The sequence below is a fragment of the Xenopus laevis genome, chromosome 8L (genome assembly GCF_017654675.1).
Source record: "Xenopus laevis strain J_2021 chromosome 8L, Xenopus_laevis_v10.1, whole genome shotgun sequence".
Taxonomy (NCBI): domain Eukaryota; kingdom Metazoa; phylum Chordata; class Amphibia; order Anura; family Pipidae; genus Xenopus; species Xenopus laevis.
The window spans coordinates 67,659,942-67,678,784 of NC_054385.1; the positions used below are offsets into that span (position 1 = coordinate 67,659,942).

General features: G+C 37.8%; 1 protein-coding gene across 1 annotated transcript in view; it reads left to right on the top strand.

The window, feature by feature from the left end:
- The first annotated feature begins 7,992 nt into the window (after positions 1–7,992).
- LOC108698945 (WD repeat-containing protein 62) overlaps positions 7,993–18,843 on the top strand; it is a 35,092-nt gene continuing 24,241 nt past the window's right edge. Inside the window, exons 1-9 of the mRNA XM_041572919.1 lie at positions 7,993–8,214; positions 10,431–10,522; positions 11,127–11,189; positions 11,459–11,516; positions 12,128–12,298; positions 13,706–13,843; positions 14,613–14,795; positions 15,097–15,257; positions 16,552–16,741. Of these exons, the coding sequence (XP_041428853.1) occupies positions 8,125–8,214; positions 10,431–10,522; positions 11,127–11,189; positions 11,459–11,516; positions 12,128–12,298; positions 13,706–13,843; positions 14,613–14,795; positions 15,097–15,257; positions 16,552–16,741 (1,146 nt within the window). The 5' untranslated portion in view covers positions 7,993–8,124. The remainder of the gene's footprint in view (positions 8,215–10,430; positions 10,523–11,126; positions 11,190–11,458; positions 11,517–12,127; positions 12,299–13,705; positions 13,844–14,612; positions 14,796–15,096; positions 15,258–16,551; positions 16,742–18,843) is intronic.

Sequence of the window (18,843 nt, forward strand, 5' to 3'; positions counted from 1 at the left end):
GATACCTGGGAAATTGGACAAACGTGGCAGCATGGCTGAACATTTTTTGAAGACGGTAGGATGTCAGAGACTAGAATCACTGGAGGGTGCCTAACATCTTGTCACCAACCAGTAATTTTAGGTTTCCTTTTCGAGCTGCAGTCATTTTATTGTACCTTTTTAAATCGATCAACTGCATTTGGAGCAAATTGCAGAATTTTGGCCAATGGCATACAGTCATGAAAAAGTTTGGGAACCCCTCTTAATTCTTTGGAGTTTTGTTTATCATTGGCTGAGCTTTCAAAGTAGCAATATCCTTTTTATATATAACATGCCTTATGGAAACCGTAGTATTTCAGCATTGACAGCCTCCTTTTGCAAATGTAACAGCCCCAAATGCCTCCTATAGCCTTTGATGAGTGTCTGGATTCTGGATGGATTTTTGACCATTTGTCCATACAAAATCTCTCCAGTTCAGTTACATTTGATGGCTGCCGAGCATGGACAGCCTTCTTTAAATCATCCCATAGATTTTTGATGATATTCAAGTCGGGACTGTGACGGCCATTCCAGAATATTGTATTTCTCCCTCTGCATGAATGCCTTTGTAGATTTCCAAGGGGCACATTTACTAAGCTCGAGTGAAGGATTCGAATGAAAAAAACTTTGAATTTCTAAGTATTTTTCTGGGTACTTTGACCATCGAATAGGCTACTATGACCTTCAACTCGAACGATTCGAACTTAAAATCGTTCAACCATTCGATAGTCGAAGTACTGTCTATATACTTCCGCAGTTTTAACCTACCGAGGTTCAATGTTAGCCTATGGGGACCATCCCCAGCACTTTTCTAAGGTTTTTATGATCGAATAAAAATCCTTTGATCGATCGATTAAAATCCTTTGAATCGTTCGATTCGAAGGATTTTATCTTTCGATCGGACGATTTTTATTCGATCGAAGTATTTGCGCTAAAATTCTTTGAATTCAAAGGATTTTACTTCGAGGGTCGAATTCGAGGGTTTATTAAAGGGATACTGTCATGGGAATTTTTTTTTCCCCAAAATGAATCAGTTAATAGTGCTGCTCCAGCAGAATTTTGCACTGAAATCTATTTCTCAAAAGAGCAAACAGATTTTTTTATATTCAATTGTGAAATCTGACATGGGGCTAGACATATTGTCAATTTCCCAGCTGCTCGTTTATTGCGGATGCAACGTTTCGGGTCGTGACCCCTTTCTCAAGCATGTCTCAAGCATTACCTGCTGGAATTACCCATGTTGTGCCGGTGTGTCCTATTTCTACGTTGTTTTTTGAGGTTGCCCATTCCCTCTGGCATCGAGCACCTGGGAGTCGCTGAAGTCTGGACGGCCAGGGTGTGCGAGTGTAAGTCTTTCTTTTTGCAATTTCCCAGCTGCCCCAAGTCTTGTGACTTGTGCTCTGATAAACTGCAATCACTCTTTACTGCTGTTGGAGTGATATCACCCCCCCACCCAGCAGCCAAACAAAAGAACAATGGGAAGGTAACCAGATAGCAGCTCCCTAACACAAGATAACAGCTGCCTGGTAGATCTAAGAACAATACTCAATAGTAAAACCCCATGTCCCACTGAGACTCCAGTTACATTGAGAAGGAAAAACAGCAGCCTGCCAGAAAGCATTTCTCTCCTAAAGTGCAGGCACAAGTCACATGGCCAGAGGCAGCTGGGAAATTGACAAAATGTCTAGCCCCATGTCAGATTTCAAAATTGAATATAAAAAAATCTGTTTACTCTTTTGAGAAATGGATTTCAATGCAGAATTCTGCTGGAGCAGCACTATTAACTGATGCGTTTTGAAAAAAACATGTTTTCCATGACAGTATCCCTTTAACAAGGCTATAGGGAGGATTTAGCTCACATGTTGAAACCAAGGCACAGGAGATATTTACTCCAAGTAATGCTATTAAGCAGAGAGGTAAAAGACCTTTTATATTATGAACAACGGTAAACAAGTTAGGGACCAGCGTGTGGGGTTTACTTTGACGTGGTATGGTAGCTTATCAATTTTATTATCATAAAATGCACATTTATTGAATTACTTAGACAGGGCATCAGGGAATGTGCATTGATTGACTGGCCTGATCAGTAGCACTTCCATTGTACCTAAATATATTAAAATTTTGCCTTAGGTGTGCACCCACAACCCCCCTTTTTTGTATTAGAAACACTAACATGGAAATAAAGCATTATGTACAGAACAAAACTAAGCATCCACTAGGTATGGTCTTTCCCTCAATTCATTCAATTAATACATAAGCATAGCTGAAGCCAAATAAGTACATTTATCAATAACTACATGGACTTGCATAAATAGACCAATTAATTCATATGTATAAATTAGATAAAACATTTCATTTAGTTACTAATCCATAGTTCATAATTAGCTCGTAATTAATAAAAGTACAAAAATTCATAAAAGAGTTATAATTGATTAAATTCCCATGTAGGAAATGTACAAAGCCGGAAACACATTAATTGCAATAGCACAAAATCTCTCACTCTCTCTTTAAACCCCCATAATTCTCAGTAGTTTTCAGTTGGTAGATCCAGAAAGCCTCTAGCCTACAAAGTTTTTTTCGAGGTCTCCCCCTCTGGTATCTCTATATGGTTTATCAATAATCTGGAATGTTAAATGGACATTTCCTTGTTGTTTTTCAACAGTATGTTTTGCTACCGCGGACTTAAAGTCCTTTCTGTCCACCGCGGTCATATGTTCCAGAAACCTCGTACTGGCCATATGTAAAGTCTTACCAAGATATTGGGCATTACAATCACATGTGATCAAATAAATAATCCCTTTAGAGGTGCAATTAAAATATTGATTAATGTTATATGACATGCCCGTGACAGAGCTTTGGAACATTTTTGATGGTTTAATGCTGAGATGTTTTACACCTCCTTCTTCCACATTTATACATGGAGTTTCATTCTCCTTATTTTTGGAGGTAAATAGGTTCTTCGAAACATGGACTGCTATGTTTTTTCCCCTCCTAAACACAAACGAGGGTGTTTTATCTAGTATTTTACCTAGAACTGGATGTTGAAGGAGTACCCCCAAGTGCTTACGTATACTCTTTTGAATGGAGTGGGCATCCTGACTATAAGTTGTACAGAACCGCACTGTTGGTTGGATATTGTTATTTTTATTTTCATGCTTGCTTGTCTGCACAATCTGGGGTTCTGGCTTGGATTTATATTGTAATAATTTCTCACGATCTAAGCTTACCGCTTTTTTATATGCTGATTTTACATCCTCAAGCCTATACCCCCTTTCTATGAAACGGTCCCACAAGGCCATAGCCTGTTCTTGAAAAGCATCCCAAGAGGAGCGCACATGCCTGAGGCTCATGAATTGTGCAATTGGGATGACTGGGCCGGATGACCACTTTTAGCATGTAACAGTGTGTTGCAAGTTATAGGCTTGCTAAATAGATCAGTGGCAATATTACCTGCTTGTACTCTAAAGATCACATCTAGAAAGGGTAATTCAGTCAAATTAGTTTCATGGGTAAATTGAATACCCTTCACTGTGTGATTACAGTAATCTACAAAAGATGTCAAAGATAATTCGTCCCCATCCCATACTCCTATACAATCATCGATGTATCTATAAATGTGTATAATTTTGTGTCTAAAGGGATCATGTTCCCCCAAAATATAGATCCTCTCCCACCAACCAATCACCAAATTGGCGTAGGTTGATGCGAAGGAGGTGCCCACGGCTCCCCGTTGCTGTAAATAAAAATTCCCTTTAAACAAAAAATTCTTTGATTGTAACAAAAAATTGATGGCCTGTAAAATAAATTTGTTCTGTATCTGAGGAAAAGACCTGGTTACATTCAACCAATGTTGTATGGAATGCATGTCCACATCATGCTCAATAGAGGAATATAGGGCTGTTACGTCCATCTATAATTTGCTTCCCAAACTAAATTTGACATCTTGTTTAGACACATAGTGGTTTCCCTCAGGTAAGTCGGGAGTTGAAGGACCAGGGGTAAATAGCAGTTATTTCACATATTTCGACAAAACTTCCATTTTTACTGACTCAAGGGACTTATGTACCTTCAGAAGTACATCAAAAATTGGTATAATTGGGTTCTCACAGTAAAAGTAGTCAAATTCCCTTTGATTGATAATACCCATATCTAAAGCAGGTAATAGCATTTCTTTCACTTTAGACTGAAAAATTAAAGTGGGATCTGCTTCTAAGACTCTGTATGTTGCTTTATCTGTTAATTGCCTCATAATCTCTGATTTGTAAGCAGACGCATCCAAAACCACCACAGATCCCCCTTTATCTGTGTTTTTCACTACTATATCTTTATTACGACTCAGGGTTTTTATATAGTGCATAAAGTACCCCCTCTTGTAAAATATAAGGATATTATAAGTTACCGAGGAGTTTCATGACCATATAAAAACACGAGGCCGAAGGCCAAGTGTTTTTATACAGGTCATGGAACTCCGAGGTAACTTCTAATATCCTCATATTTTGCAACTGGGGTACTTTATTATAATACACAAGTTTCAGTGAGTCATGTGACAGAAATGACATCAGAACTCACCGTTTATAACCGATGACATCAGAACTCACTGTTTATAAGGATATAATTTACAAGATATTCATGGCTTTTGTGTATTATAGCTTTATATTCACCCGGACTAAGATTATTCCCACAATTGTTTTGCCCAATTTTTTGTTTATTTTTCATTTCAATAGCTCCTATATACCAATTTATGAAAAAGGTCAATAAAATGACTTTTTGACTGAACAGGGTAAAAATCCAAACGTGTGGTTCATTAACACTAGTATTCTCGTTCTCATGTAATAAATCCTCTAGGGTCTGTAATGCACATTCATCTCTGACATCAAAATTGGGGGATAGTATGGAGTCGGCTCCATACCAATATCAATCTCAAATTGGGCACTATCATTGGTAGCTGATGCCCCCATGTCACCTTGACTATTACCTATATTAACATTGACAGTTTCTAACTCAGAATCTGTATCACTTGATGCAAAATGTCAAAATGAGTCAAAGTCCTGATAAATCTACTTAGATCTAAAATAGTCGCAAAAGAGTCACTGTATGTCTCTGGAGCAAAATTTAAACCACAAGAAAGTAAGGACAATTCATTCACCCATAGTGCATGTGAAGATAAATTAATAACATTATCAAACTTAGCACCAGGTGATTTTACTGAATCTGAATGTACTTCATTATGTTCGGTTATAGTATGGAATGTACATGTGCCTTGTTCCAGCTGATCTACCAACGTGTTCTCCTGTTGTAACCCTTGGATTTCCCTGTGCGAAATCCTGGTGTTTCTCCGCCTTCCGCCCCGCCTTGTATATTTCTTGTACTGAGGGTGCCAATTGGATCCCATCTCATGATATCTCTGTTTCTGTCTGCAAATCTGTCTTGGTCCCGAGGATCGTCCAGGTCGCTCCCTGAAAAATCTGGATCTGATGTTAAAAAATAAGAAGAAGAGGCAGGTGATAAAGACCTTTGATTAGGAGCTTCCTCGTTCTGGTCCACAAACTGTACTGATCTACTGTTTTTTAAAATAGAACGGGGTGTAGATGCACCATACCCCTTACTACCTGAAGTATCCGAGCCCAGAGATTTATGACAGCGGATACAGTTGCAACAGATACAGGTACAACAGATACAGTATATAACAGGCTCAGGTCACAAGGGCTCATTGCCCCAGGCACAAGTGTATGAACACTTAAAAGGGCCTGTACAAATAGAAGCTGCACCTAGAGCTATGGTCTTTGCAGGCTGTGCACTGGACTTTTCGACCAGATTAAAGGTCCCCATAGACGCGACGATTCTTCTTGCCGAACGACCGATTTTAGGGAAGCCCGACCAATCCTTGGAAATTATCGTGCGGTTAGTGGTATTCGAACGATCGTACATCTTACGATTTTTCGGCCGACATCTGTCGGGAAATTGATCGGCCAGGTCAAAAAATCTTTGTCGGTCCCAGTGCAATCTCTCTATGTTTGCAGGGCCAAGCAGGCAGCTCCCCTTTGTTTTCCTGGTAAATTGGTCTTTTTAGTTGATGGTAGATTCGTACGATCGTTCTGAGAAGATCGTGGTCTCACGATCAGGATCTGATCTTTTAAAAATCTCAACATCTATGGCCAGCTTAAGAATTCATCTGTAGAGGGCAGCACAGTTAAATGCATGTGTGATAAGTACAGGGCTCTTCTTTGCCTGCTAGCTTGTATGTCATTCCAGGACATGTCAATGTACCAGCCACCACTTGCCATCTTTGAATGCAGTTCTGCTGTATATCTGATTACCATGCTGGATAAATAAGCAAACCTGATTTACATGTAATAGAATATAGAAAATCAAGATACAAAATGGCATTCTCGTTATCCGTAATATCCAGGTTCTAAAAAGATGTGACCACATGTAGAAAAGTGAAAGACATTTGTAAATATAAGTTGAGCTCTCCCAGGATGTAAAAATAATAATCAATACATATAGCCACAGTGTCATTTGGCGTGAGTTACAGTATGTGCAGAAAAGGCTTTATGTCTGGTTGTAATTAAAGATAAAAGATGATGGCTAGCTCAACCCTCTGGACATAACATAGTTATGGAAGTCTTTATCCAGATGTCCAGTCACCTGCAAAGTGGGCAATAATGCAGTAAGGAAAAATTCAATAGCGTACCAATCAGTTGTAAGGTGTAATGTTTTGGAGCAAAACATTGCCCTTTGTACATGGATATATGGGCTAAAGCTTTTGCGTCTTACAACTGATTGGTGTGCTACTGGATTTTTCTCTAGTAATTAAAGATTTAAGGTACAGTCATGAGCATAAAAGGAGGAGTAAAAGAGGGACAGGTGCTATAAAACTTCTAGTTCCACAGCAGACGGGCCTGCTCATTTATACTATGGGGCCAAAATCACAGAAACAAAATAACAACTGTTAGAGCTGCAAAATATTAGCTGGCATATTATAATACTAAGCATTATCAATGCCTTCAAGTTTATAAGCCAAGACCCAAAGGGCAAGGTGGGCATGATAGAGGTGTATTGCAGTAGGTATCGAGTTATCAATGATAGGCTATAGACAGAGGCGAAAGGCAGTGCTTTATATACTATGCTCTTTCTAAAGTTACATGCAATCATCACATTGTTGGAGAAACATACAATATGTAGTGAATAATATTGTAAAATATAAGAATATTATAAGTTACTGAGGAGTTCCATGACCTGTATAAAAACATGAGGCTGAGTGTTTTTGTACAGGCCATGAAACTCCAAGGTGACTATTAAATATCTTTATATTTAGCAACAGGGGGTACTTTATTTATTATAATACACACGTTTCAGTGAGTCATGTGACAGAAATGACATCACTAAGCTCCGATTATAACCGACGACATCACTAAGCACCGTTTATAAGGATATCATTTGCAGTCATGGTCTTGTGTATTATATAGTTTTTATAGTTAGAATATATCTACAAAAAGAGCTTGATAATAAGCAAGGTCCTTACAGCATTAACGTTTTGTTTGGTTGAAGTAAATACACCCCCTCTGAATGCAGGGCTATTAGTAGATGCCACAATCATTCCTTTATCCAGTTAGCTGCTTCTTGCTTGCTGCATTGTTTCACTAGTCACAACCAGCAGTGCAGAGAGGAGATGTGGAAAGAAAGATACCGCTTTCAATCGCAATTACAGTTCAAATGAATGAAAAATGTCATGCAATTTAAGTATCATTACAAGTTGCTTACAGTTACATTCTCATTTATTTGTATTTTATTTGTGCATTTTAAATCTATCTACAGTTTATCCGGGATAAGGTTTAATATTAGGATGAAAACAAAGTGTATGACAATTAGATTTCATCTGCTGCCCACTAAAACCGAACGTCCCCTTTAACGTGACACAGTCTTGAGTTCCCGCCCACAAATACTGTAATTGGACAATTCGTTCGTGACTCTTCGGCCCTGCGTGTGTTCCCGGTTTGCTGTGTGGTATTGCCACACCCATTCATCTGACGCTGACCTATCGCAACTTCATCCGTTGTCTCCAGCATTAGCCGCGAATTTCAAACTGAAAGGATAGCTGTGGAAATGTCAGACCCGCAACCTCCTTCACCCGGACGTCGGAGATCATCCAGGCTCCAGCCGGGAACTGCAGCCAATGGCCGGGGAAACAGACAGGTTGTAACTCATTGGAGGGATGAGGGAGATGTGGAGGAAACTGATGCCGGGGTTACTGTGACACATTAAGCGCTTGTGGGACACATCTTGCACACCTTGTTGGCGTCAGCGTGTCACATGACAATAATAAGGACCGCCCAGAACATAGGGCTGAATCTTTCCAGAGTTAAAGAGTTCATTCTTCTTCACAAGGACATATAAGAGAATGTCTATGCCTTCTGTTACCAGTTATTGCTTGTTTTGCTTTAAAGGAGATGGAAATCTACCAAAGCAGTTTATTGCTAATAGATTAGCCACAATAGTGCAAGCTATACCACTATATATATACCACTCTGCTTGTTTAGGATAGCAGCTGCAGTATTAGCTTGGTGTGACATTACTTCCTGCCCAAGTCTACGGAACGCATTGAGCCGTCAGTCATACGAACTCCGCCTTCAGCCCTCAGTCCTCTGCCTTCTGCCCTCAGTCCTCTTCCTTTCATTCCTCTTCCTTACAACCTCCCTGCTCAGCCCTCCACCCTCTTTCTTCAGCACTCCCCCCTCAGATCTCTCTTCTCAGCCGACAGTCTTGTCCCTAAGTTTCTAAAGCGGTGAGCGAGGGCGGAAGGAAGAGGACTGAAGGAAGAGAACTGAGGGCGAAGGACTGAGGATGGAGAGATTAGGGCAGAAGGCTGAGGGCGGAGTTCGTATGACTGACAGCTGAGAACGGCGTGTAGAGGACTGAGGTGTGACGCCAGATTTGGACGATGAGTGACGGTGAAAGCAACCGATCCGTCATTTTGAAGGCATAGGACATCGCATTGAAGGACAGGTATTTCTCTGCAGGATGTCCTAAAATGTGTTCCGTAGAAGTCTCCCTGCTCGCTCATAGCTCTGGGCTCAGATTATAGGAGGGAGAGAGGCGCAAACTGAGCATGCTCAAACCCTAGCCCTGGAGGTTTATGCTTAAAACAGGAAGTCTGATACAGAAGTCCATGTGTACACAATAGAAGGACAGAAATGCTGTGTTTCTTTTGACAGAAGACTCAGAGCAGCATAACTTTGAGTATTTACTGGTGTATTTATATAGACCTTTCTTATAAAGCTTACTTAGTTTTAGCCTTTCCTTCTCCTTTAAAGGGATGGTTCACATTTATGTTGACTTTTAGTATGTTATAGACTGGCTATAGTTCTAAGCAACTTTTCAAGTGGTTGTCATTTTTTTCTTTTTTATAGTTTTGGTATTATTTCCCTTTTTCTTCATGAAACTGCAAACTGGAGAGTTGCTGAATAAAAAGCGAAATAACTCATAAACCAGAAATAATAAAACATGTGAAGCAATGGCACATTGTCTCAGAATATCACTCTTCTACATCATACTGAATGTTAATTTAAAGGTGAACAACTCCTTTAATTTAGTAAGTAGTGAATTGCAGTACTGGGATACAGCGTAGTCAGAAGCTGTGAAGCTCTACAGCAGGGTTCCCCAACCTTTTATACCTGTGAGCCACATAAGATTTCGGGAGCAACGCAAGGCATGAATAAAAATATTCCAGTGCTGTGATTGGCTATTTCGTAACCCCTATGTGGACTGGCAGTTTTCAGGAGACTCTGGCAGTACATCTGGGTTTTATTCAACCAAAACTTGCCTCCAAGTCAGGAATTCAATAATATGCACCTGCTTTGAGGCCACTGGGAGCAACATCCAAGGGGTTGGAGAGCAACATGTTGCTCATGAACCACTGGTTGGGGATCACTGCTCTACAGCATTGCCTAATCTACAGTTCTTGGTTAGTAATGACTTAATTTACGTGTATAATGTTTATGTGAATGGTGTAGTTTGAAAGTGCTCGGGTATAATAACTCTGTACCTTTCTGCACTTGGGTATAAAGTCTTTGTAACTTTATTTCTATACAAAATCTTCATTTTTGTTTGTGCAAAAGGTATAGCTACATATGTACCCACTGATTCCCGCTGTTATGTCATATCCTTAATATATAATGTAAATACATTGCGCCAACTTCACAGAATACATAAATACACTGACTGATTTTTCTTCTCATACTCAAATGTCGGTTATAACAGAGAAATGTTCAAGTTCTTCTTGCCCTTATTTGAGTCATTTAACAGCATCACAATGGAACATTGGATTAAACAGTATTAATACAGACTGGTAACATCATGAAATTCACATTTATATGGACCGTTCTATTCTTCTAATTCTTCTATTGGTTTAGGTGGAACTGGAGAAAGTTTTGGGAATTACAGTATCCAGCAACAGCAGTATTACATGTGACCCTATTTCTGGACTTATTGCCTATCCTGCTGGGTAAGATAATAGGTACAATTTTTCAGACTGTTTTATAAAGGGGGACTAGGCCCAAATAGATTTTGAGTTGAAAATAATTGCCCATAAGCACAGTGTTAGACTGAGTGTTTTCCCAATGTTTTAAGACAAATACAAGAGTCCTCTGCACTCAACCCATTATCAATATATTTAAGACAGAGACATTTTGTGCATACTGCTACTAAAAAATGCCTTACCCTTTAAACAAAACAGGGATTGTTTGTCCATATATTGCAATATATTTAAAAAAACTAAAGTTTCGACTAGAACTCTAGCCTTTCTGAAAGGCTAGAGTGCTAGCCGAAACGTTGGTTTTTTTTTTGTGATCTAATAAAACACTAAAAACCTTTTGTAACAGCAGCAATTAAAAAAGTTAATACAACCAATGGTGTATACAAATATATGTATCATTTCATAATATCTGCAAAATGGTGTCCCCTAAAGGTAAACTGACCCTAATATAGTAGGTTGTAAAGTGAAAAGTTGTGTGCATCATTCATTAATTAGATATGTTTTTGCCCTTTAAACACTGAATTACTTTTTTCATTGTGCGATTACTCATCATACTTTTTGTTTTCTCTTTCAGATGTGTCATTATACTTTTATGTCCCAGAAAAAACAAGCAAACACACATTTTCAACACATGCAGGTGATTTAAAGTAAATTAAATCTGTCACTTTTTCATGGGAATGCTGTATGTATGATGTTTTGAGGCCTAATCTGCAAGTAGTGAGAAATGGTGGATAGAGCTAGGGTAATGTTTTTTTGTTACTTAAATTTTTTTAAAAAAAAGAAAGACATGACATTGGTAACATTGTCTGGTCAATATTCTGATTATTCAGTTTTGTATATCTACTGGACTTATAGGTAACATAGAATGATGCCTTTAATACAACACTTCTTTTGCTTTCTCTGTAGGAAACCTTTCAGTGCTTTGTCATTTTCACCTAATGGAAAGTTTATTGTTACTGGTGATGTAAGTCTAAATATTTAATTTATTTAATGGAAAATGGCACACAACGAATTCCTGCAATCTTGACATTCATGCGTTAAACAGAAGAATTAGATTATTGATCACACATTATACATACCTTATTTAGGGACAATATATTTATGAAACTGATGGGAAATGCCCAGTGGTATGGATGTGTAATGGTAGTAGTACAATTCTGTTGGTATAAATAGCACATTCACAGATTCTCTGCATATCATATGCTGATTGCTCATCTAAGTTTTGAAATAAAATTTGCTCTGTATGTATAACAGCTTTTTGTCCAGCCTTCTGCTGCTCAGGTTCTGACAGCTCAGGGTCAGAAATACCATACTGCTAGGTCCATTTGAAGCTGGAAAAAGAAATGATATTGGCAGTAGTCTTAGGTCAGTGTTTGATACAGCAGCAAAGTCAATGCAGTGTGAGGAACAGGACATGGAGAAATTGAGGGTTCCAGGCAAGACTAATCAAAACCACCAGAGATCAGCACATTCAGGAACATATTATAAGTCGGCTATATGACTCTAATATTGCTAAATGTGTTGATATAATTGTTAAAGCACTGCTAAACTAATTATTTTCTCATTATTTTACAGAGTGGGCACAATCCAGCTGTCCGAATATGGGATGTGGCTGAGAAAGTCCTGGTATCTGAAATGCTGGGACACAAATATGGAGTGTCATGTGTGTGCTTCTCTCCTGATATGAAATATGTTGTGTCTGTGGGCTATCAGCATGACATGGTTATCAATGTGTGGGACTGGAAGGTAACCATAGTCTACAAAAAAAGCAAGCAGGACATTTTTAGTGGCTATGTTTGGGGTTAATTTCTACATCCGGTAACTGCAGCCTGCATTGGATTTAGTTCATGTTGGAAAACATTACTGCTATTACTAGCTTTTCAGTATGTGTATTTTTATAGGTACTTGTGTATAAATAGATACCTGACCCTTTAAAACGCACATGGAACATGGCTTTTGGACAATTTGTTTAGTTGCATACCACAGAGAAGCCAAGCAGTGTTATGTGTACCTCACTGGGAATTAAGCCAACTAAAGGCATAATCAGTTTGACTGATTTGATTCTTTATAGTTCTACTGCGATAAGCTGCACTACACAATTTTGAAGGTGTAAAGTTTTGTCCTAATGCTTTTTTCTGTTTTAATTTGCCTTTGCAGGTAAGACATTTAGAAACCCTGGGGGAGCAAGTGTAAGAGTTAGCCCCTTAGTGCTCACTTACTGAGCACTTGTGCCCCTGGCTTGCCGCTCTCTGCTGAGAGTAGTGTCAGGAGGCGAAGCTCAGCCCTTAGGGCAGGCAGTAACGACAGGGCCCGATGCTGGCTGTGGCTCCCCACATTGTGCCTCTAAATGATGCACGAAGGAGGTGGAGTGGACGCTTATATGTTTCTCCCTATGTCTCACGAATACACATCGCTGAATAAGTGAAGGGAGATGAAGCCTATGGCTATTTATTTGCACAATGCATCACACAGTGTGCAAAAAAGGCAGATTGTGGCTTTTTTTGCACTTTGCACACTTAGGGGCCGATTCACTAAGCTCGAGTGAAGGATTCGAATGAAAAAAATTCGAATTTCGAAGTATTTTTTGGGTACTTCGACCATCGAATTGGTTAAATTCGTTCGAATACGAACGAAATCGAACGAATCGAACGAAAAATCGTTCGACTATTCGACCATTCGATAGTCGAAGTACTTTCCCTTTAAAAAAAACTTCGACCCCCTACTTCGGCAGATAAAACCTACCGAAGTCAATGTTAGCCTATGGGGAAGGTCCCCATAGGCTTGCTAAACTTTTTTTGATCGAAGGATTTTCCTTCGATCGTTGGATTAAAATCCTTCGAATCGTTCGATCGAACGAACGTTTAGCGCTAAAGTCGATATTCGAAGTCGAAGGATTTCAATTCGAGGGTCGAATTTCGAAGTATTTTTAACTTCGAAATTCGACCCTTAGTGAATCTGCCCCTAAGTGGTTTATTGTGAATGAAGCCTATAATTATTTCATTGCCTTCATACAAATTTATTTTATATGTAAAATGTTATACTGCTAAAATTTTTGTTTTATTTTTAAAAGTCTTGAAAAGGAATATAGCAGCATTGTATGATTGGCTGTAGCTACTTTCAGTTTTAATTCTTGGTTATGACTTTTTTTTACAGGCGAACATCATTGTTGCCAAAAACAAAGTTTCTAGCAAAGTATCTGCAGTGTCAATTTCAGAGGACAACAGTTATTTTGTTACTGTAGGAAGCCGGCATGTCAAATTCTGGTACATGGAGACCACTAAAAAAATCCAGGTAAATAAGACACCACACAAATGGAAATGATCTTCTTGCCAGTTTTAAATGTTTGTCCAAGACAAAGCAATAGTCTTGGAAAGTCTTTGTTATTACAGACATGGGACCTGTTATCCATAATGCTTGGGACCTGGTGTTTTTCTGATAAGGGATCTTTCCGTAATTTGGATCTTCATACCTTAAGTCCACTAAAAAAATCATCTTTTAACATAATACAGTGTTTTTGCCTCCAGTAAGGATTAATTATATCTTAGTTCAGATCATGTACAAGGTTCTTTTTTATTATTACAGAGAGAAAGAATATCATTTTCTAAATCGTTTGCCTAAAAATGGAATGTATGGGACATGGTCATCACGTAATTCAGAGTTTTCTGAATAACAGGTTTCCAGATTACGGATCCCATACCTGTATTATTATTTTAGGTTTATGCCTTATGCAGAGATTTATGAGCTTTAGCCCCCTATAAATAGTTTGCATTATACTTACCTCAATCAAATTTCCACAAATAATAACTTTTTTACTTTCCTTTGTGCATTTCTGGAAACTGTTCCCCTTAATATTGTCAAATCATTTCATTTAACATAACCTTTATCCTGGTACGTTCATATTTTTTTCTTTGCCATCAATCTATATAAAGCTACTTATTAAAAAATTTCCTTTACGGTTAGCACCGCTTTTGCCAAAGCCATTCAAGAATTATAAATGGAAATCTTGCATGCTGCCATTTAGAGTGATCTTTTCTACACTGATTTTTGCTGTCCTCTACAGGTTAATGGAACAGTGCCTCTGGTTGGCAGGTCAGGATTATTAGGAGACCTTCACGATAATGTTTTCTGTGGAGTAGCTTGTGGAAAAGGCAAAAACTCTAGGAGTACTTTTTGCATTGCATATTCTGGAGTTCTTTGCCAGTTTACGGACAAGAGAGTGTTGGAAAAATGGATTAAGTTAAAGGTAATGCAGTTTCTTGGAAATCACTCACAAAACATCTGCATTTAATATTGTGTATTTCTAGAATGTCCAGTATAACAGAGTTAAAAAGATTAATATGGCAGCTAGGTTTGGTAAAAATATTCATCAAACAACTTACTTTAAATGCTTTTGATAAAGAAATGATTTGTAAAGAAACCACTTGTACTAGCATAAGAAATAGAGTGTATATTCAGTCTGGAGGAATTTAACTTTGGGAGTTGTGTGGCATATTAACCAGATATGTGGAATTTTGTGGTAAATCCGTGCTTTCTTGTTTTTACAGGTATCTTCGTCATATTGCCTAGCTGTAACAGAGCGATTTGTCTTTTGTGGTTGTGTAGACGGAATTGTTCGAATATTTAACGCACAAAACCTTCAGTACATTACAGATTTACCCAAGCCACATTACTTGGGGATAGATGTCTCGCTTGGGATTGATCCAAGGTATTTACAAATGTTATTTCTTAAACTATATGGCAGTTTATTTTAAAGTATTCATATGATGTCCAGTTGTAAGGAGTATGGATGGATATGTTTGTAAATTGGTTGAATTAAAGGACAGCGTAAAATGAATCTAGATTATATTAAGGCAGTAGAACACTTTTATGTTTTTCAAGTGACCAAAAAAAGATGTATAGTTAGTGAAATGTATTATGCATAAAATATAGTTGGTATCACAAAAGAAAATGTAAAATGAGGGGAAACCTAAAATCATGGGATGTAAAATTGAGGTTTTACTGTGTTACTTCTTTGCTTAGCAGAAATTTCTTTTATAGATTTGCAGTCCTAAACATACGTCCATGCATGAGGAATCTAAGAGAAGGTTTTGTTGCCCCATTTCATGACTTGCCTGGGTATAAGAGGCAAACCAATGAAACATTGAAATGCTTTAGAGCAAATAGGCAATGGCCAATACAATGTAGAAGAAGCTATGAAGTTTTCAAAAACTTTGCATTAGCCATGCCCCTGCATTTATGCATCTCCATTTTCTTTTTCCTTTCTCAATCAATGCTGACACCTCTAATATTAGAGGTGAGCTGTCCTTTCTTAGAATCCAAGTTCTACTTTTCCAAGAAACTCTTTGTCTGAAAAATATTTTGATATTGAAAATAGTTGTTTTAGTCAAGCTGTCTGAAAGAACAATTTAATCCAAGCTTGTCAGGTGGGCCCTCTACTTTTCCGATCTGTCATCCTGGACAAACAAAAAAAGCCTTATGCTTTTTCAAAATATTTTGTACCTTAAGGAATTTCAAAAGGTTACTAAGGTCCTATTTTGTAAAGATCCCAGAAATATGTAGAACTTAATATAGTAGAAGATAATACAGTATGTCTTTATGACTGGGTTAGAAGACTATACAAATGAAAGTGAAGTTATTGGCAAAAAATGATTATGCTTTGTGAAAATAATGCTTAATTTATAGAATGTTCAAACTATGTGACAGTACATGTAAATGCATATACGGAATTTTTATTTTTAGGCATCTCTGGCCCTAAATGCCTCACCAAAACGGACATACACTACGAAAAAAAGACAATCTATTTTAGTGTTAATAGTGTTTTTCCCTACTGAGGCAGTCCTGTGTATTCACGACAATGCATTTGAAATCTGTTTTAATGGCAATACATAATGGAAAGGAGATTACTGAACATTTTAGATCTTTAGCTAAATAAAGTTGTACTATAACCCTGCCAAACTAGCAGTAATGTGAGTTCCTAATGCCTAATATCTTTTTCATAGCACATTGTTTGCAAAACAGACAGATTCAAGTTACCCTGATACTTCAGCATTGGTGTATGATGAAAGAAACCAGTGGCTTTGCTGTGTATATAATGACCACAGTCTTTACGTCTGGGATGTCAGCGATACAAGGAAAGTGGGAAAGGTCTATTCTGGACTTTATCACAGTTCATTTGTATGGAACATAGAGGTATACTTTAAAAGGGAGTTTTGATGATTATAATGTTTATATGATTTAATGAAAAAAAACTATATATATATATATATATATATATATAATATACACAAAAGCCATGAATATCCTGTAAATTATATCCTTATAAACGGTGAGTAGTGATGTCATCAGTTATAAACGGTGAGTAGTGATGTCATTTCTGTCACATGACTCACTAAAATTTGTGTATTATAATAAATAAAGTACCCCCAGTTGTAAAATATGAGGATATTAGAAGTTACCTCGGAGTTCCATGACCTGTATAAAAACACTCGGCCTTCGGCCTCGTGTTTTTATATGGTCATGAAACTCCTCGGTAACTTATAATATCCTTATATTTTACAAGAGGGGGTACTTTATTCACTATATATATATATATATATATATATATATATATATATATATATATATATATATATATATATATATATATATATATATATATATATATATATATATATATCTCTATCTATCCCCATTGGTAGTTAGCAGCGCACACTGGAATTTTTAAAAGGTTTAATTTATTTATCAAATATTAAAATATTTTACATGTATCAACGTTTCGGTCCAGGTCTTGGACCATTCTCAAGATACACCATGTAATTAAAAGCAAGGTTTTATACCCTCCCCTATCTCCAAACAGGAAATGAAATCACCAACACACATCACACATAGACTTAGGAAAAGGCTGTCACAATACTAAGAGCTGTTCATTCATTGTGAACTCGCAACAAAGTTACACATTTGTGTCTACTATTACCAATATTACAGAAACATAGTTACACATCTATATCCACTCTTCCCTATGTTACAGAAACTGCTCCAGATTAAGTGTTATGTAACAGTTTTAATATCCTATAAAACAAAAATGCAAAACATGACAAAATCATATTAAATACAGGCATCATCTCTGGTTAAGGAAGCATGTTAGGGACAACTGTTCATTAAGACCATTGGGCACCATAGTATTGAGTTTTTTCATCCAGAAGCATTCTCTCTGGAGAAGCATTTTGGACCTGTCACCCCCTCTCCGGGGGGGGGGTGGTATATAGTCTATGCCAATATATTTAAATGTAGGTAAATGATGCCTTCTCCAAAAAATGTTTGGCCACTGGTTTCATTGTACAGTTGTCCCTAAACGCTGTACTTATAGCCGAGCGGTGGGCATCCATCCGGAGCCGCAAAGTAAGATCTGTCTTTCCCACATATGAAAGACCACACGGACAAGTGATTAGGTAAATAACGTGTAGTGGTACAGGTAATATGAGATCTGATAGCGAATCGTCTCCCTGTATGCGGATTTGTGAAGCTCTGACTTGGACTCATATACCGGCATGACGTTGGACACCTAAAACATCCCATCTTCCTGTTAGCCAACCATCCTGTCTGTACCTGTTGATAACTCAAAATCGGGTCTGTCTTAACTAAAAGATTGTGCAAACTGACACCTCTCTTGTAAGTCATCATAGGGGGACTGTTTAACAGATATTTCAAACCATTATCTGCCTGTAAAATATTCCAATTTTTATACATAACTTTTTTAATTTGTCCGGAAACCCCGGAAAATCGTGAAGAAAAAACAAGCCTATTAAGAGCTCGATTGCTCTTCTCGCTCTCCATTACCTTCCTTTTAGCCTTATAGAGAGCTTGTTTAAGCAACCTCCTTGGGTATCCCCTAACACGGAATCGATCTTCCATCTCTTTAAGCTGTACAGCTCTGGTCTCCTTAGAAGAGTTGATTCGCAGAACCCTGCAAAATTGGGAAATAGGAAGAGAAATTTTCATAGTTTCAGGGTGCTGGCTATTGAACTGTAACAGAGTATTCCGATCTGTAATTTTTCTATACAAAGAATATTCAAAACTATTGCCTTTGCGACTTATTTCCACATCTTAGAATTGTATACTATCAGGACTGGTTGTGGCAGTAAATTTCACAGGACCCCCCAAGTTGTTTAAATGGGTCACCATGGTCACTACCCCTCCACACTATCAGTATATCATCTATATAGCGTCTAAAGAATAAAAGACTAGTTCCAAATTCCGACATGATATTATTTTGCTCAAACTGATGCATAAAA